Genomic DNA, 20825 nt, shown 5'->3' with positions numbered 1-20825 from the left:
AGTACATGACCAGCATGACTTTCCAGGAGCTACATGTTTCATGTTGTGCCTTGTAGACTGTAGAAACCCCAAAACCTCCTTCCTGCTTGTTTGATTGAATTAAATTAAGGTCCACCTTGAATATCTCAAATTTTGTTCAATACTACAACAGCTGAAAGTGGGACATAGCTCATAACCTTTCTCTGGTATTGCATTCCCTAAGCCTAAAAGATCTCTTTCACTTTATATTGGTGCCTCTTTAAGTCAGTTTGTTTTTGTTTTTATTTTTGTCCTTGTTTTTTTTGTTTTTTTTTTTTTTTAACCTCTGCAAACTTTTACTTGATAGCAGGCAACTGTGAGGACTGAAAGCAGGTATCCTGTGGGAAATAAACCGTCTTCTTAAATTGTGGCTGCCTCTTAACACCCCTTGAAAATCAGAACATCTCAAAAACTTAAATCAACTTGGCTGGCTTATTTTTGACCTAGGCATCCAAGCTACATAGAACTCATAAGCCAAGGGTTTCATCAAAGTGAAAGTTTCTGACGTTCAAGCTTTTTACCGGTTGCGTCTGAGAACAAGTCAGCCAATGACCTCCTCATGTCACAAAGTACCTGTTCCTTGTCTCATTGTCATCCTTCTACCAGCAGCCAACACGGTCTTACTCTGCTGAGAGAAAGGATGTAGCGTATGAAGGAAAAGTTTCCACCTTTGGGGAGCTTAGACACTGACTTTGGTAGTGTATGTCAAGCAGACTAGTTTGCTAATGAGTCTTTTTCATTGCTTTATGTCCCTGATTTATTTGTGTGTGAAGTCCCTGCTAATACAACTGAAAAGGGTATTAGGAGAAGGCTGAATGAAGTCCCTCCGCTTACTAAAATTCGGTGTCTATAGTGACTTTACTGGCAGTTCTATGTGTTGTGGGAACTCTTTTTCTACAGAATCACTTAAAACCTATGTGTTTCCCTCTAGCTGGCCTAGATTAGAAGCTAAAGCTTTGATAATGTGTAAAAACTGGAGCCATAACAGTAAGCCCTAGGAGATGCCCTCTTACATCCTTCCTTAGATGCAGTTTTACACCACTGGGCTAGAGGAAAAGGGACTTGATGATTACTAGTATTCTTGTAGAATGAAATACTGTGATTGCTAAAATAACTTTCTTTATAGAATTACAGGCCTACCATTCCAAACTCTGAAGAACTGTTTGCAGATAGATATTCAAATAATCCACATACCCTTGGTTTAGGACCCATCTGCACTAACACCAGCTATTGGCCTTCAGCCCTCAAAAAACATACTAACACAATTTGGATCAACCTAATTTGTATTTCTACTATGTATCATGCAATAGACATTAATTAAGAACCTGAGTTTGTACTTTGCTTCATTATATTAAATGATATCTCAGAATCAAATTTCTACATAAGTGTAGAAGCTATCTCCCTGTCCTCTGCTTCTTTCCATTCCCTTGTCTGATCCCTTCTTCACCAATCTTCCTCTTAATGTTGAAAGTCTTAGGCTGGGCATGGTGGCTCATGCCTGTAATCCCAGTACTTTGGGAGGCTGACACAGGCAGATTGCTTGAGCTCAGGAGTTCGAGACCAGCTTGGGCAACATGGTAAAACCCCATCTCTACAAAAAATACAAAACTTAGCTGGGTGTGGTGGCCCATGCCTGTGTTCCCAGCTACTTGAGAGGCTGAGGTGGGAGGATCACTTGAACTCAGGAGGTCGAGGCTGTAGTGAACACCACTGCACTCCAGCCTGGGCAACAGAGCAAGACCCTGTTAAAAAAATAAAAGAAACTCTGGCTAAGTAGAATTCTGTTATACATTTAATAAGAAACTGATTTTTCTAGTAATCATGTTCCTATCATAAAACATGAATAAGATTAATTTAAATCCACATAAATTTTTGTGAAACTATAGTTAATTAATATGTAATGATTTATGATTTGCTTACTTTATGATAAATCAAAAATGTCAGCTGGTACAGAAGTGGTTCTTTTCATGCATTTTCCTGTCTCAGATTTCAGTTTTATTCCACATGAAAGTACATTGTCCCCCATTATAGAGTAGTGTGTGAATTTCTAAGCTTCAGAAAAAGTTATTGTTAGATCACACTCAGTCATTATAATGTGTTTCCAGAAATCACTAACAGTTCACTGTTGAAATGAAAAATATCACAAATCTACTGTGGGCAGGAGAATGGTATAAAAACTTTAGGAGGGCTATCTTACCTTTTTTGTTGTAGTCTATTAGTGATGTGACCGAGTCAATTTCAGGTAGAGATTTACAAATGCAAATTGCTGAAAAATGTTTCTGCATGCTATTGCCATTCTTTTGGTTTCAGCACTGGATTCAAAATGCCGGGATGGGAAATGGGGCAAATCCAGGAGACAGCTATTTCCTTTGCTGTCTGCTCTTCAGTGGTCAGAGTTTTTCCCCTGCCTGCACCTATGTCCAAACTAGGTAGAATGCCTTCCTCATGTTCATGTCACTTTTTAGCCCTTCACTCTGAAGGTATTTGTTAGGATTTCCTTCCCAAAGTAGAGCTTTTCTGATCCAACCGGAGAATACAGAAGACAAGTAGCTCAGACGTCAAGTGCTTTAAGGGAAAGATTTTCGAAGAATTAAAACCTCACTCCTTATTTTTGGGAGTACTGTCGCTTACTAAATGTTCCCCATAAGCTTACTTTAGTATAGTACCCCATAACCTCTGCTGTTCTCTTTACCTTTTATCCCATTCGTGTGATATAGTATTAGGTATTTATAGAAGAATAATGATATAATACTGAGCTTCTTTGTAGCTAGAAAGGATTGTCTAGTGGGAAGGTGGTTCTGAGCTCAGCCAGTTTGCCTGCCTGACTGAACAACTTAGGAAAACATACCTCTTAGTTTTTCTTACCCTTATTTTATTATCAGTTAAAGCAACTGGTGATTTTTATTCCTGAAGTACTTTGAAACATTTAAGTAAAATTTGTTCATAGGTCTGTTATATTTCCAGAGATTTTTGAAGATGTGAAAGACTTCTAGATAAACTGTATCACATTATTTTTTAACTTTTTATGTTTCTAAGAAGAGATTACACTTGTTTGCCCAGCTGGAAGAAGAGAGATGTTTTGTGGATGCTGAAAACCTAGAGGACATGCCTTAGCTTTAGCTCTCAGATATTCCTGCCCTGGGACGTTTCCCTAGAAGGAACACATTTTACTCTTCTGAGAAACACAGTAACTTTCTCAGGGTTATGTGACGTGTTTATGAATCAAGAGTTGGTCTCTGCTTATACTCTCCAACAGTCTACATTTTTGTTAGGTAACTAGAAAGTCATGACTTTTCCTAATGCAGTAAGTTGTACAATATTCGAATTTGCCAATGTCAAACTTCATTGTAATCACCTTTCCAGTAACAGCTCTTTGATGATAACTGAAAATCAGACTCCTGAGATAGAATGAATTCTCAGAAATGAGAAATTCCTTTATCGTTCTCTGTGTAATAAGTTTGAATAAGACATATCAAATCTCTCTCTTGACATAGCCCTTTAAAGTTCATTTTTCTCAAGCAAGTCATTATTTTATTCTATTTTAGGTAATGCCCCTGAAGCACATGGGGGAGTCTATGTTAGCATCTTCTTTTTCTATTCTTAACTATCAGTGATGATACTAAATAGCTCACTTTTTTAAAAAGAGTTTTTTATTTATTTTTAGTAAAAACTTAACTTGAGATAGAAATCATTATTTTTCCTGATAAAAGGAATAAAAAGGAGGATGTTGGTTGGGATAGTGACTAACTACACCATTAATTATTTTAAAATCCATTTGAAATATATATAATTCCCCTAAATGGAGGCAATTTTCACAGACAACTTTGGATATTTCCTGTGTACAGCCCAGTACAGGCTAATCCAAGCAAGGAATTCTCAGTTCAGTGCTGAGGAGCCTCTGACAGGCATTAGTTGGCCTCTAAATGATTGCAAGCTGCTTCAAAATGCACAGTTGTTGTGTTTACCTTTGTAAAGTGACTTTTCTCATGGGATCTTGATCATTTTCAGTGTTTTTCATGCCTTCCTGAAGGTCTGTGTTTATATCCGTTAGCACTTCCCTTCAGCCTAAAGAACTTTCTTCAGCATTTTCTATAGCATATTTCTATAGCGCAAATCTGTTGGTGATGAATTCTTGCATTTAATTTTGTCTGAAAGTATACCTCAGCTTTGTTCTTGAGAGAATTTGTCTCTGAATACAGAATTCTGAATAAATGGATATTTGTATTTCTTCATGAACTTTAAAGATATTATTTCACTGACTTCTGGCCTTAAATTGTTTCTGAAGGAAGTCAAAGTATTCAAATTGTTGTTCCCCTCTGTATAATGCATTGCTTTTCTCTGGCTGCTTTCCAGAGTTTATCTTTATCTTTAGCTTTCTGCTGTTTTAATATGATATACTTTTTTCACACATATCCTGCTTGGGGTTCACTGAGCTCTTTGAATATGTAGATTAATGTCTTTCATCAAATTTCAGAAATTGCCAACCCTTATTTCTTCAAATCTTTTAAAATTATTTTCTTTCTCCTCTTTTTCTGCAATTTTATTTACATGTATCTTAGATCTTTGTAATCTCACAAGGTCCCAAGGCTCTGTTTTTTAAAAATAGTTATCTTTCTCTGTTCTTCAGATTGGATATATTTGTTGTGCTCTCTCTTTAAGTTCTCTCATTATTCTGTCATCTCTATTCTACTTTTAGGCTTATCTGGTAATTTTTATTTCAGATACCATTTTCTAGCTGTAGAATCACCCAGATGTGGTAGTTACCAGACAAGATTATAAAGCAGCTATTACAACTATTCTCAGTGATGTAAAAGAAATATGCTCATAATGAATGTAAAGATAGGAAGTCTCAGCAGAGGAATATACATTTTTTTAAAGAATCCTTGTTTCTTTTTATTTCCAGGCAAAAGAATCCTTGGTTCTTTTTATTTTCAGACAAAAGAACTCTTGGCTCCTTTTAAATGTTTCTATTCCTCTGCTGAGATTTTCTATCTTTTCATTCATTATAAACATATTTTCTTTACATCATGAGCACAGTTATATTAATAACTGCCTTAGTTTCTTGTCTGCTAAATTACCACATCTAGGTGATTTCAGTGTTGGTCTCTCTGTTAATTGTCCTTTCTTTCGGAAGTGGGCCATCTCTTCCTAGTTTTCTATGTCAAGTAATTTTGGGCTTTTTCCTAGATATGACAGATATTATGTTGTGAAGACTCTGGATTACACTATGTTCTTTCAAAGAATGTTGACTTTGTTTTTGTTTGTTTTAATGGTCAATTTACTTGGTTGGATTCAAGCTGGGAATTCTATCTCTTGGATGGCAGCTCAGTTGTCATTTCAGTTCTTTTAGCCTTAGCTGTGCTGTTGGGAATCTTCCTTATGCTGTCTTGGCTCAGGTATCATGCAGACATTTGAGCAGATCTTATATACAGAATTTAAAGTTCTTTCCCCCTGCCTCTATTGTCTCCTTTCTGGGATTCCCTTCTTGCTTTCCAGTGGCTATAACTGCCCTGAACTCTCCTTGAGTTATTTAGGCCATAAAGACTATGGGCTTTCTATTAGAAATTTAGCCATCTTATGAGGTGCTAACTCTGGTCTACCCTCAGACTAAATTGCCCTTTAAAACCTGAGAGACTCACCCTATGCTATTCCTTTCTTCCAAGTATCAGCTTCTCTTCAGAATGTGTCTGCTTTTGTTCACTCTCCAATGTCATCAAGTAGTTATAGGTTTTATTTTGTGTTTTGTCCAAAGATTATAGTTATTATCCATGGGAAGGTTGCTCTGGTAGAATATTACTCCTGAAAGCTCATCTTTGCTGTAACTTCTAAAACTACAAAAACTCAATTAAGAGTTATGTTGAGTAAAACTATAAAAGGACAGACAAGAGGATGGCAAGCAGCAAAATTAAAGGGTCCACCATGGGGAGGTGAAAATGGCAGAACCCTTAAGGGAAAGTCCACAAATCCATGTAAGAGGTAAAATGTCTTTCATGGCCAAAAGTACTTTCTAATATGATAGGAATATACGAATCATAGACTCCTAGAGCCCTGGGTCTGGAAAGAAAGCCTAATGCAAGACAGAGCGTAACCAAGTCTGCTTTGTCTGATACTGTTTTACTTTCAACATACCTCTTTACCTTAAGAGTATTTGGAGGATTTTTTTCCTAATATGTCAAAAAAAATGCTGCTTTATCTTATGCTTAACTCTGTTCATTTCCTCAACATTTTCAAGGAATTCCTACCTAAAAAGTATACCTTTTAACCTTAGGAAATTCGCAACATTCATAATGATGAATTAATGGGAATCAGGCGAGAAGAAGAAATGGAAATGTCTGATGATGAAATAGAAGAAACGACAGAAACAAAAGAAACTGAGGAATCAGGTAAAGATAATTCTGTTTTCTTTATTTAATAAACATGTACTTGCAGACATGATATTTTCAAACTTTTAATACCCAGTAAGGTACGGTCATCAACCCATCAGCCTGGATGCCAGCTGGAAATAATTGGTGAGGCCATATATGTACACACTGGCTGAGTATCAGCCCTGTGGCTACAGGATTTTCTGTGGTTTTCACTTATACATACCTTGCATTGAAGTGCCTAATTAAAAGTGGACTTTCTTTTCCAAAAAGCAGTGGGTATTTAGGCAGCTCTAACCTAGTGTAGTCAGAACCTCACTGTGAGACAGAGGCCATGTTATAGGTCCTTAGTGGGACCCATAGGGCAAACTTTTTGAACAACTGATAATACCCTCCCCTTCAATTTCATAATAAACTATCTTGGATGGGAGAATTACCATTGCAGATAATAAAATAGCCAGAAGACTACTCTTTTTAGGCAAACCATTCCAGACAATCTTAGGAGTCAGATTATAGGAAGTTACAATGGAAAAGCCACTGGACCTAAAGTTGAAACACCTGAGTTCTAGTCCAAACTCTGTCCTTCTTGACCTAGGAGGAACTTCTTCCTCACTGAGCCTCAGCTTCCACAGTTGTAAGGAGTACATTATAAAAACCATTTAACGGCCAGGCGCCGTGGCTCAGGCCTATAATCTCAGCACTTTGGGAGGCCGAGGCGGGTGGATCACCTGAGTTCAGGAGTTTGAGACCAGCCTGACCAAAACGGCGAAACCCCGTCTCTACTAAAAATACAAAAAATTAGCTGGGCGTGGTTGTGCATGCCTGTTATCCCAGCTACTCGGAAGGCTGAGGCAGAAGAATCCCTTGAACCTGGGAGGTGGACATTGCAGTGAGCAGAGGTCGCACCATTGCACTCCAGCCTGGGCAACAAGAGCAAAACTCCGCCTCAAAACAAACAAACATAAAAACATCTAACAGGGATTTTCTGATGGTTAAATGAGTTCATCCACTTATTTAATAACTATTACATGCTAAGCACTATGCTAGAGATTGGAGATATAGTTGTATACTGTTCCTAAGGTATGTGTGTGTATGTGTGTGTGTGTGTGTGTGTAAACAAGAGAGAGATTGTAATTCAAATCTGAATTTCCTGGTTCCAGTGCTTGTATAGTGAAGTCAGCAGCTCTATAGCCACTTGAGTGGTCTTAGAATTTTCACTCCATGAACAGAAACTCTGAAGGAAAGAAAAACACCAAGTCAGACTTTGAAAAAGGTATTCATTAGCTATTACATCTGAATTTTTTCTATTTTTGCCATATGTTTGAACCCTAAACATACAAACTGCTATCTATATTGAATAAACTCTTTGTAATCAGTGGTTATCTAGCATTTTCAGGATAGTTAACTAATTACTGCAAATAAATACTGTAAACTTATAGCCAAAGTAAACAGATAGTTAACTAATTACTGCAAATAAATACTGTAAACTTATAGCCAAAGTAAACAAAGAGTCGAATAAGAATTGAACTATTCAAATTATTTAAGTGCTTAGCTAGGATGTTTTATAGCTGATTAGTCTTTCACTTGTATGATTGTTTACACCTCAGTATCTACAGTATTGTACACAGTGTTTATCCAGTGTTGCCATGAAATAAATGCTACCGTAAGTTTGAGCATCCACTTGATAAATTGCTGAGTTTGTGGAGTTATTGGGGGAGGAGAGGGGTATATGGAAGATTCAGATTGAACACACTTACTAGAGTTATATAATTGCATTTTGCTTCTGTATCTCTTTTGAGTTAAAAGCTGTATTGGCTACTGCACAGAATCTTATTCGTTTAGAGACTGGAAACTCCCTGACAGATCATCTTATAGCTATTTTCTTTCCTGTTCCACATGCCAGGATGCTGCTTTGTCAAATAAAGCTATCTACAATAGACTTAATGGAGCTTACCAAATAGCTTTTCTCCCAGAAGGTTTCAATTCATTTTAATTCAAGGACTTTTGTGCATTTTTCTTCCCCTCGATTGTATCTAATTCTGTTATCTCGCTTCTATAGTACTCAACTGCAGAAATCCCGCTCAATGTGAGCCAGTGTAAAGGTCCTCAGTTTTTATCTAAAGCGGCTACATGTTTTAGCTATCATTTGGTTCCAATTAAAAGCTTAAGCAACTAGATCTCAGAGTTGTTTTTTTCCTCTGTCCATGCCACCAAACTTGAATTGTAGGAGCCTATGGCATGTTTCTGGTTAGATTTTACTTCCCAAAGAAAGTAAAACCAGCCTAGAAGTCTCAGTTATCTTTCCTTGGACTGCCACAAAATTTCTGTTATTTGAGAGACTCTGTATTAGCCAGCCCATATTTGTGATGCAGTACTTTAAATACTCTTGCCATGGAAGAAAGGACTGATGTACACAAAGCAATCTATTGAAGAGGGAGAATCACATCAAAGCAAATCATGATAGTGTAAAACTATTTCATTATCTTGTTAGCCATGATGGAAAGTACTGTACCCAGTAAACATAAGAAAAGCTGTTCCCTGTCAACACCCATCTTCTGCTCTCTTTACTTAGACTAGTGGTTCTCAGACTTGGTATACTGAAGAATCATTTGGGTTACCTTTACAAATTCAGATGTCTAAGCTGCAGAATCTGATCCAATAGGTCTGTAATAGGGTTGAGGAATCTGCATTTTATCAGCCATCCTAAATGATTTTGATGCTCGTGGTCTGGGAAGCACATTTGGAAAACATTGACTTAGACTAATTCTCCTTCATTGTTCTGGCCAAAGTTTTCTGTTCCCTTGATATTAATCTAATCTCATTCTTCCTCCCCCACCTTTTATTTTCCATTATTGCCACTTTAAGAGTTTGGCCAATTAATTAACAAGCACTATGTCCTATAAGCTGATGGAGATAGAGATATAAATATGTGTAAATCCACACAAAATTTTAGAAATACCACTTGCTGCTAACATGGAAGGTACTGATTAGAATGCAGCAAGGCAAGAGATATCAGGTGTGGGCCAGAGTTGTCACAGTCAGTGAAAAATTGATCAGGTCCTCGAAAGATGAACAGGTATAGATGATAGGAAGGAAGATAAGAAAGCATCTTGATGGTGGGGGGAAGGGAGGGAGTAAAAGGATCGGGGCTCAAAGAGGAAAATAAGCATGATGTATATAGGGGACAAAAGACTGAGTAGAGTAGATGGGTCCAAATTATGGAGGGCTATGTATGCCAACCTTAGACTTCGCATAGTAAGCAATATGCCACTGTAAGCACATCTTGTCCGTGGCACTAATATGATGAAAGCAACATGAATTATACATTTTAAGAGATAATCTTCAATTAAGAGAGTCTAACCAGATACTTTTACAGGAAGTGAGATGTAAAATGATGAGGGTGGGACCAGAGTGAAGGCAAGAGGAACTGAGACAAAAATGGTGGAAGAAAAGGAGGCAGTGGATTCAATGAGATTAAAGATGCTAGGAGTCATTTTCAAGGAATATACCTAAGTCTTTAGTGCCAGATTGGATATGGATGATTAAGAAAAGGAAAGAGCCAGGAATGAATCTGTGTTTTCTAGTCTGAGAGATTGGAGACCTGTTGGTTGTATTGGTTCACTAGAGATGTCATAACAAAGTACCACAAAGTGGGTTGCTTAAATGACAGAAATGTATTGTCTCACAGTTCTGGAAGCTAGAAATCTGAGATCAAGATTTCAGCAGGGTTAGCTCCTTGTGAGGGAGAATCTGTTCCATTCCTGTCTCCTAGTTTCTGGTCATTTTCCAGCAATCTTTGGTGTTCCTTGTCTGGTAGATGCATCATCCCAATTTCTGCCTTCATGTTTACATGGTGTTCTCCCTGTGTGCATGCCTGTTTCTATGTCCAAATTTCCTCTGTCAATAAGGATATCAATCATATCAAGTTAGGACCCACCATAATGACCTCATTGTAATTTGACTACCTCGTAAAGAACCTGTTTCCCAATAAACCAGATTCTGAGAGCTTCAACATATCTTTTTTGAGAGGACACAATTCAAACCATAACAGTAGAACTGACAGAAATGGACTGATGGATGGGTCTGATTTCCAGAATATGATGAGATGAACTGGAGATAGTAGATCATTGAGAAATGGGCAGAAGGGATTTGTATTCAAATTAGAGTTGAAGAAACTAGAAGGAATAGTAGATGGTAGTGAAGAGGTATTGGCTGAAGCCCTGAGAAAATTATTAAAGGAGTATGAAAGGTAAGTGAAAGAAGAGCAAAAGGTTGAATATAGAATTGGGGGGGCTACCCACAATAAGGGAGAAGGAAAGAAAGAGGAGTTTGCAGAGGAGTTAGAAAAAAAGCAGTTCTGAGAGGGTGGAAGAAAACTAGAAACAAATTGGGTTGTGGAAACCAAGAAAAGCTTTTATAGAAGTAAGTAGTCATTGACATTAACGGATGTTACAAAGAAAATCGGAATTGAGAGAAACAGTGCTGGGCAAGAGCTATTTTAGTAGAGTGATAGAGGTAGGGCCAGAATATATGACATTAATAAAATAAAGTAAACAAAGACCGTAGGTCAAGAAGTTGGGTACTAAGCAAAAGGAAATATGGATATTACAAACGGCAACGAGAATCGATGAAGTTAAGGATTTTTGTTGTTGTTGTTGTTGTTGTTCAATAAAAAGGAAGGAGGCAATGGAGAGTATGAGATTGAAGATGCTAGAAAATAAAAGAGTACTTACGGAAGCGGAATATTTGAAAAAAAGAAAGGGAAAGGATCCATATTCAAGTGGCGTTTACTTTAGAGAGGGGAGAGCCCTCTTTCTCTGAGACAAGAGAGGGGAAGCTGAAAGTGTGTAGGTAGCCCAGTCTTCTCCATATACTAACAGATTGTTTATTAATCACAAAAATGATTTGTATATGAGACCACGAGGAGAAGGGAACTGATTTGGAATAAATGCTATGGGCAGTATGGAAGGAAGAAATCAGTGAGAGGTGAGAGATCCATCAGCAAGGGCCAACATGAGTGTGTATTGATCTAGTTGCCTAGCTCTACAACTTCCTATAAGAGTTCTCTGTGGCCCAGGATAAGAGAGAGTGGAGTCAAGTGACTGTGAGTTGGGGATTGGCATGGTAAGCCTGGCCAAAGGTTTTCAGGAAGCTGAAGCAATACAAGGCACTAAGGAGTTTGCACTGGGATCTATTCAGCCAGAAAGCAGCTAATGAACTAACTTAGTGAAGTTGGCCACTCTGTGAGATTAAAGATCCCAGCAAGGAAAGAGAGCAGTCTTGGGGTGATGAGAGGCAGTGAGGAAAATGGCAGATGAGGATTCTATGTTTGAGGTGGGAATTTAGAGATCTAAGAGGGATAACAATGAGGTTCCAGGTGCATCCATGCTGGCAGAAGCCTGATTAGAATGGAGACAATAACCTGTAGAGGCAAAGGAAAGCAAGGCATTGTGAGGTCAGGAAACTCACTTGAGATTTTTTTACCTGAGCTGACCTGCAACCACCCCAATAGGTCTTATTCGTATCATTTCCTGCCCTTTCTTCCCACTCTTTGTTCTTTTCAGCTTTTTCCCTTTGCGAATCTCTGCAACTCAAACTTTCTTATGAGCCTTGAGTGGAATGTTACCCATTCTTCCTTCTATAATTTTGTAACATTTTTGGCATCTCCTGTAATTAAGCTTTAAAAGGGTGGCTGACTCCCTGAATTTACTTCTACTAATTTTTTTTCTTGTTTTCTTTATACCATTGAAGAGACTCAGGCACTAATTTTTTAATGGCACAAAATCATTTTTGATCTTTTGTTGTACAGAAACATGTCTGGGATTTTGCTGTTAGTGGCTCCTCTAAAAAGAGGATTTCACAGCTGCCTTCATACTTTCATATTGCCATGATGAACTGGCAGCCTTCAGATCTGAGGAACAATTGTCATAAAGAGAAACATTTTCCCCACATAGGAAATAGTCATAAAGGAGAAGCCAAGAACTAATGATGGCAGGATATGAATACATTCACTGTACTATGCTCTTTAGTATCGGGACTGATGGATTCACCTACTCAAACATATTATTAAAAGGTAATATTGAACTTTTCAATGTTCTGGCAATGTACAAAGAACTTCAACTTCAGAAATGGGCCCAATTAATATTAAGTCTGTGAAAGGAAAGACTTGGTGTCCTCATTAAAATGACAAAAAACCCTCATTTCAGAGAGTGGGAACTATATTTTTTAGGTAAGGTCCCCTCAGTAGCATTTCAGGCGATCGCATTTTCTTTTGCTTGGTGACAGGTCCACACTGAGAAGATTATTATCTGCTCCCACTTGGCTGCAGGTATCTATCACTGCTCATCAGCATGCCCTTTCCCCCAGGACAAAAGCAGTCTCTCCTCCTCATTTTCTCAGAGGGAAAATATTTTTACATTTAAACTGGAGAATACACTTCTAATCATTCTCCTAGATCTCTTCCCTTTTCTCTTCCATGTATCTCCATGTGACGTGTAGAACATGAGCATAATTACTGACCTGCAGTACAAGAAGAAATAAAAGGAGGAAAATGAAATATCACTATTTCATATTGAGCCGTGTGGACTGCCAGAGGACAAACATGCAAACCAAAGCAGAAATAAATAATTGTTAATCTGTAGGAGTCACTTGATTTACAGAGTAACCTGTGTACTATTCGGCCAAACTCCAGCTCAAGATACTGTCCTTGGTACTCACCCCACAAGCAAATCAAATATTTCTTCCTCTGTTTGGCAGATAGTTAGTATGCCTTTTTCTATAGAGTTTTGTATATAAAAATAATCTTCACTCTTAGCATCTTCTTTTGATGTTGTGGTTGTTAGTGCTTGTCTGATGAAAAGTATCCCAACCACTGGAAAAGATGGCAAGGATAGATATTATTTGGAGTGCTTGGAATCCAAAAGACACAAAATCTGCATAACAACAAGAATTAAAATTAATAATAAAACCAATCATAAAATGAGTATGTCATGCCAAAGATCTTTTTGTAAGTTTTTAAAACTAAAGTGCAAGGTTTAAAACTGCTGTATCAGGACCATTGCATGGCCATCCACAGAAAACAAATGTGGATGCTAAGAACACCTCAACAACACTGGTAGTAGAAGATATTTCTAACCAGAACCCTTCCTATCACATTGCCACTTTCTGCTTTGGATAGATAATCTGACCACAGCAGCCTACATCAGGACATACTAGTTTTAGGAAAACCCCCATGTTCAAGGAATTGAATTAAACCCAGCACCTCTCTAAAGGCAGCTTCCTTTTAGGAGCAGGGAATGTTTTCACACTAATAGAGGGGTTTTTATATATATATATATTTGTCTTAGTCCATTTTATGTTGCTGTAAAGGAATACCTAAGACTGGGTAATTTATAAAGAAAAAAGGTTTATTTGACTCACAATTCTGAAGGCTGGAAAATTCAAGATTGAGTATTTACATCTGGTAAGAACCTCAGGCTGCTTCCACTCATGGCAGAAGGTAAAGGGGAGCCAGTGTAGGCAGAGATCATATGGTGAAAGAGGAAGCAAGAGGATAGGGGAGGTGTCAGGCTTTTTTATTTTATTTTATTTTTGAAATGGAGTCTCGCACTGTCGCCAGGCTGGAGTGCTGTGGCGCGATCTTGGCTCACTGCAACCTCTGACTCCCTGGTTCGGGATTCTCCTGCCTCAGCCTCCCCAGTAGCTGGGATTACAGGCACACACCACCATGCCCAGCTAATTTTTGTATTTTTAGTAGAGATGGGGTTTCATGTTGGCCATAATGGTCTCAATCTCCTGACCTCGTGATCCACCCACCTCGGCCTCCCAAAGTGCTGGGATTACAAGCATGAACTGAGCCACCGAGCCCAACCAGGCTCTTTTTAACAACTAATAGAGTGAGAATGCATCCCCCTCCCCAGGAAGGGCATTAATCTATTCATGAGGGATCCACCCTTATGACCTAAACACCTCCCACTAGGCTCAACACCACCACATTAGGGATCAAATTTCAATATGGGTTTTGCTGAGGAAAAATAAATCATAACCAAACCACAGCAATATTTCATCTTTGTAATGCACAAGTTCTTTCCATTCATTATTTAGAGGATGAATCTTCTCTTTGAAATTCCTTTAGATAAACCCTTCTTTCACCATTTATAGCTAATAATTTTTATGGTTTAATTTCTTTTTTTTTTGGAGACAGAGTTTCACTCTGGTTGCCCAGGCTGGAGTGCAATGGTGTAATCTCAGCTCACCGCAACCTCTGCCTCCTGGGTTCAAGGGATTCTCCTGCCTCACCCTCCCGAGCAGCTGGGATTACAGGCATGTGCCACCACAGCCAGCTAATTTTGTATTTTTAGTAGAGACAGGTTTCTCTGTGTTGGTCAGGCTGGTCTCAAACTCCTGACCTCGGGCCTCCCAAAGTGCTGGGATTACAGGCATGAGCCACTGCACCCGGCCAGTTTAATTTCTGTCACTTTTCTTTTACTTTCTTCTACCCAAAGTTCTTCCCTATAAGTAATTAAGAAAATTCATATCTTTGTCAAATTGCCTTTTAACTTTCTTATACATTTAATATACAAATTGTAAATTTGATCCATTTTTTATTTTTATTTTTTCATGTCAGAGTTTGATTTAGTCCTGCTGCAAACACATGGAATCTGAAAAGTTTAATGCAAACGGAATAGATTTCTTGGGATCTAATATTTTTTAAATTGCCTGATAGCTTACCCTCTAAGAAAACTTATTTAAGAGAGGCAAATTATTTTGGGAAATGAGTACAAGAGGTAGTAGTAGGAAGTTAAGGAAAATCACCACTACATATTGCGGAAATGTATTGGAACGCAAATATGGCCCAAAGAAAAAGCTCCACTGAAAAAAAATGTTGAATTCTGACCGTAGAACTAGCACCCTGCTCCCAGGTCAATAATTTGAACAAAAAAAATAAAAAAGACCTTGCTCAATCCTGAGGTTAGTGAAGGAATATAGGAGAGTTGTGTGTTAATGTAACTCCTGAAATCAAAGAGCAGTACTATTCAAAGGGCATAATGTCTTGATCTCAGGATCAAATATTCTAGACCTTGAGTCGAAGAATCTGCATTACAGTAGAAAAATGGGGAGTGCTTTATGCATGTGGATTGAGGGCACACCAGCAACCTACATGTGCAGCATTCTCTAAGCCATAATGACCATTCTCATCTCCCACTCAGGGCAGGAATAAGACTCTTCTCTTGCAGCACTCTGATAAGTTGGGTTTCTTCTTCTTCTTTGCAAATAATAGGGAAACTAAACATTTATACCTATTGCACCCCCAAAGCTGAAAGCAATAAAGAATGAACACATACAGCAGGCTGTTAGATGCATCTCTGTTTAGGAATTGCCTCAACATTGGGTTTCTATTGACAGAACAGAGGAAGTTGCCTCTGACTTTCCTCAGGCTCCCATTGTACCCTGGCTTAGCAGCCCACAGTTAATTTTAAGTGGCAAAAGAAAATTCCTCCAGGATAAGAAGTTAGATTTCTACTAAAACAGTGTTCTCCATAGGGTATATGAGCACATTCAACTGTCACTAGAAAAGAACCTGAGGGCGGACACACGGTGCCTACTGCTAGAAATCTTGCAGTTAGATTAGAATGGAAGAGTGTCTGAGTTTTTAGGTAATTTTAGACGTCAGGATATGGCTGACAGGTTATGTTCAGGGCCTACGCTTGATACTCTCAAAATACAAACAAAAATAACTGCCTAGAGAGAACATCCACGTCCTAAAAGACAAAACATTTTATCTGGGTGAAGGGATGACTTAACTCATGAAACTTGAGAACACAGAACAAAAACAAAAATAGTTTCCTTGAACATATTCAACTAGAAGGGCAAGGCATTTTCCTACATAAAACATTATAATTTTCCCAGTACTCCAAAGGTTTTCCAATAAATAATTTTTCAGTGAAAAGGCCTGGATCAAACCTAGAAGTGACACCAGTCCCCGACAAACACAAGTCACAGGTCCCTGTGCAGGTCTCAGGGTCGAGTCATCCAAGAACACCAACACTGCCATGAGCCTGGCCTGTGGTTTCATCTTTCTCAAAGGGACCAGCTGGAGGGTCCAAGCTGCTTTACAGAAGAGTTCTATCTGGTAAGCCCAGGTGGTGAACGAAGCCAAAGATGACAACATAAGAAGTGGTCAAAGGCAAGGTTTCCTAGCGCTGCCTTTGTCTTCTTCCCACCGCCTGGCCTGAGTGCTGAAGCTGGGCCCCAGGAGGGGAGTTCTTCAGTGGGGCCTGCTCACCCAGGCTGGAGCAAGTCCACTGGCCTGTCATGCAGGGAAGAGCTCTGGCAGGCTTTCTCCATAGCAGTACTTTGCTATGGGGTCCCAGTCGGTGTTCTCATGCTGCAGGCTCTGGGATGAGGTCCTGCTTTTGACCAGGCACAACTCCAAGTGATCTTTGACTGCCATAGAGAGGTTCTGGAATGCCACAGCTGCCCGATTGAGGAAGTGCTCCAGGAGAAGTTGCTTGCTGGGCTGCAGGCAGCCGGAGACACAATACTCAGCAGCCATTTGACCAGCAGCCATCGCTGCAGTACTGCTTTGTGCTAGAGACGTTGACGTTACAGCAGCCATTCACCAGCAATCCTTCCTCTCACAAACGTAGCTGAGTTCATCTGTGATGAGGTGTTTCCCTTTAATGGGGTTGCGGCACTGATTGCTGGGAGGACTGCTATTGCCGAAGTTAAACTGCACTTTCCACGGGATGGGCTGATCATGGTCTTGAACCTGCAGGGGAATTTCCATCCCTCACTGCCCTCTCCTCCTGCTTGGAGGTGCTGCTGAGGAAGTAGACAAGCGCAGCCCAAAGACCAGGGCGAGAACCCACTTCTTCCGCAGAAGCCGGCGCCACACCATGGCCGCCAGGTTCACCATCCCAGCGCGGATGTGGGGTGCGGCGGCCAGGGCATGAAACGCAGCAGGCCTCGCCCTTGGGTGCCAGGCAGCCCCATCCCTCCAGGCGGGCGCGGGCGCCAGGGCCTGCGGCCCAGTCTGCTTTAATCCGTTTTAAAAATGTCTCTTTTTCTGGGTTTTGTGTTCTGTTAGTAATCAAAAAAGGTATAAACTACAAATGTTTCCATTAATTTGGCGTGTAAACAATAGAAACTAGTGGGATCATATTTTTTAAACCATAGTCATAAGCCTGAAACTTGATTTTCTAAATTGTATTTTCTGGACTACATTGAAACTAGTGTTATTGACCTCTTTAATACCTATGGAAAACCCACCATAATTATTTGGTTCTCATTAAAAATAAGGTTGAGGAGATGGCTCAAAATAAAAGCCGCAAGGCTTTTTACCTAATTTATGTCTACCCTTACACAATTTTTTGCTTTCCACTTCATTCTACCTTTCATTCTAAAGGTACTCAATGAATGTTTGTTGAGTGAATGAAAATCTGATTAAATATTTTGAAATAGGCTTTATGATTTTTGAACTTGAAAATGTGCCCTAAACCATAAATAATTACATACAACCTAAGTTTCCTTCATTTTTTAAATTAATGTTTCTTTTTTAGAGCAGCTTATGTTCACAGCAAAATCAAATGGAAAGTAGAGAGTTTCCATATAATCTCTGTCCCTGTAGAAGCACAGTATCCCCCACTATCAACATCCTCCACCAAAATGGTACATTTTGTTACAATTGATTACAATTTGTTACTATTGATGAACCTACATTAACATATCATCATTACCTAAAGTTTATAGTTTACATTAGGGTTCATTCTTGGTCTTGTATATTCTTTGGGTTTTGACAAATTTAAAATGGTGTGTATCCACCATTGCTGTATCATACAGAATAGTTTCACTGCCCTAAAAATCCTCTGTGCTCCCCCTTGTCATCCCTTCCTCTTCACTAATCACTGGCAATGACTAATCTTTTTACTATCTCCAGTAAAAAGTTTTGCCTTTTCCAGAATATTATATAGTTGTAATCCTATAGTATGTAGCCTTTTCAGATTGGCTTTTTTCACTTAGTAATATACATTTAATTTTCTTTCATGTCTTTTCATGGCTTGATGGCTCATTTCTTTTTAGCACTGAATAATATTCCATTGTCTGGATGTACTGCAGTTTATCCATTCACTTACTGAAGAACATCTTCATTGCTTCCAACTTTTAGCAATTATGAATAAAGCTGCTGTAAACATCCATGTGCAGATTTTTGTGTGGACACAAGTTTTTAGTTCATTTGGATAAATGCTAAGGAGCATGATTGCTGGATAGTATGATAAGAGTATGTTTAGTTTTGTAAGAAACTGACAAACTGTCTGCTTACTTTGCATTTGTTTAATTTGTTCTTCTTGTTTTAGTTTCCTAAGGTAAAAGCTTAGATTATTAATGTTAGAACTTTCTTTATGTCTAATAGATGGATTAAATGCTATAAATTTCCCGCATAAGTACTGCTTTCACTGCATTTCACAAATTTTAATAACTTGTATTTTCATTTTCATTTATTTTAAAATACTTGTAAATTTTTCTTGAGATTTCTTTTTTAATCTATGTGTTACTTAGAAGTATACTGTTCAAACTCCATGTATTTAGGGAATTTCCAGCTATCTTTCTGTTACTGATTTCTAATTTACTTCCATTGTGATCTGAGAACATACATTGTAAAATTTCTCTTCTTTTACTTTTTAAGGTGTGCTTTATGGCCCATAATGTGGTCTCTCTTGGTTAAACTTCCATGTGAGTTGAGAAGAATGTGTAATCTGCTTTTATTAGATGAAATAGTCTATACATGGTAATTATATACAGTGGTTTGATGGTGGTGTTCAGTTCAACTGTGTCATTACTGATTTCTGTTTGCTGGATCTGTCCATTTCTGATAGAAGGGAGCTAAACTCTCCAACTGTAATAGTAGATTCATGTATTTCTCCTTGCAGTTCTATCAGTTATTCGCTTGTGTATTCTAATGCTCTGTTGTTAGGCTCATAAACAGTATTGGTATGTCTTCTTGGTGTATTAACCCCTTCAATAGTATGCAATGCCCCTCTTACTCCCTGATAAATTTCATTGCTCTGAAATCAACTCTGTCTGAAATTAATATAGCCACTTCCACTTTCTTTTAATTAGTGTCAAAATGGCATATCTTTCTCCATCTTTTTACTTTTAATCTATATGCATCCTATATTTAAAGTGGATTTCTTGTAGACAACCTATGGTTAGGTCTTATTTTTTAATCCACACTGACATCTGTCTTTTAATTGGTATACTTAGACAATAATTTTTAAAGTGATTATTGATATAGTTGCATAAATATCTACCATATTTGTTGCTATTTTCTTTTGGTTACCCTTGTTTTTTGTTTCTAGTTTTGTCTTCTGTACTTGTTCCGCCTTTGTATTTTTAATTGAACGTATTATATTATTCGATTATTTTCTCCTTTATCATATCATTTATACTTCCTTTTTCACATTTTTTGGTGGTTGCCGTAGATTATATACATTTACAATTAATTCAAGCCCACTTTCAAATAATGCTATATCATTTCATGCGTACTACAAGTATCTTATAATAGCAAAATGCTTCTGATTCTCCCCTTCCACTTCTTGTATCATTGCTGTCATTTTTTTTTCACTTGTCCATAAGCATACATAAATACATACAGGAATACTTCACCTCACAGATATTACAGGTTCCGTTTCAGACCATTGCAATAAAGCTAATATTGCAATAAAGCAAGTCATATGAATTACTTGGTTTCCCAGTTCATATAAAAGTTGTCTACATTATACTGTAGTCTTTTAAGCATAATGCCTAAAAAAATGTACATACCTTAATTTTAAAAGACTGTATTGCTAAAAAAAAAATATGCTAACTATCATCTGAGCCTTCAGCAAGTTGTAATCTTTTTGCTGGGGGAGAATTTTGCCTTTATGTGGATGGCTGCTGACTGATCAAGTTGGTGGTTGCTGAAGGTTGATGTGACTGTGGCAATTTCTTCAAATAAGGCAATAATGTATACTGCATCAATTGACTCTTCTTTTCATTAAAGATTTAGCTGTAGTATGTAATGCTGTTTAATAGTATTTTACCCACAGTAGAACTTTTTTCAAAATCGAAGTCAATCCTCTCAAACCCCATAACTGCTTTATCAACTACATTTGCGAAATATTCTAAATCCTTTGTTGTCATTTCAACAATGTTCACAGCATCTTCATCAGGAATAGATTCCATCTCAAGAAACCATTTCTTTGCTCATCCATAGGAAGCAACTCCTTGTTCATTAAATTTTTATCCGGAGGCTCCAGCAATTCAATCCATATCTTTAGGCTCCACTTCTAATTCTAGATGTCTTGCTATTCCCACCACATCTGCCATTACTTCCTCCACTGAAGTCTTGAACTCCTGAAATTCATCCATGAGAGGTGAAGTCAACTCCCAGACTCCTGTTAATAT

General features: G+C 38.2%; 1 protein-coding gene and 1 pseudogene across 10 annotated transcripts in view; one reads left to right on the top strand and one right to left on the bottom strand.

Moving 5' to 3' along the window:
• The window catches only part of ENOX2 (ecto-NOX disulfide-thiol exchanger 2), a 292537-nt gene that overhangs the window by 251356 nt on the left and 20356 nt on the right, over positions 1-20825 (top strand). For all 10 annotated transcript variants that reach the window (XM_065538447.2, XM_065538450.2, XM_005594575.5 and 7 more), the window contains one exon: positions 6287-6401. In XM_065538447.2, coding sequence (XP_065394519.1) covers positions 6287-6401 — 115 coding nt within the window. The remainder of the gene's footprint in view (positions 1-6286; positions 6402-20825) is intronic.
• Positions 16693-17424, bottom strand: LOC123571330 (SREBP regulating gene protein pseudogene; annotated as a pseudogene).

The sequence above is a fragment of the Macaca fascicularis genome, chromosome X (genome assembly GCF_037993035.2).
Source record: "Macaca fascicularis isolate 582-1 chromosome X, T2T-MFA8v1.1".
In the NCBI taxonomy this organism is placed as follows: Eukaryota; Metazoa; Chordata; class Mammalia; order Primates; family Cercopithecidae; genus Macaca; species Macaca fascicularis.
This window is presented reverse-complemented; position numbering and strand designations above follow the sequence as displayed.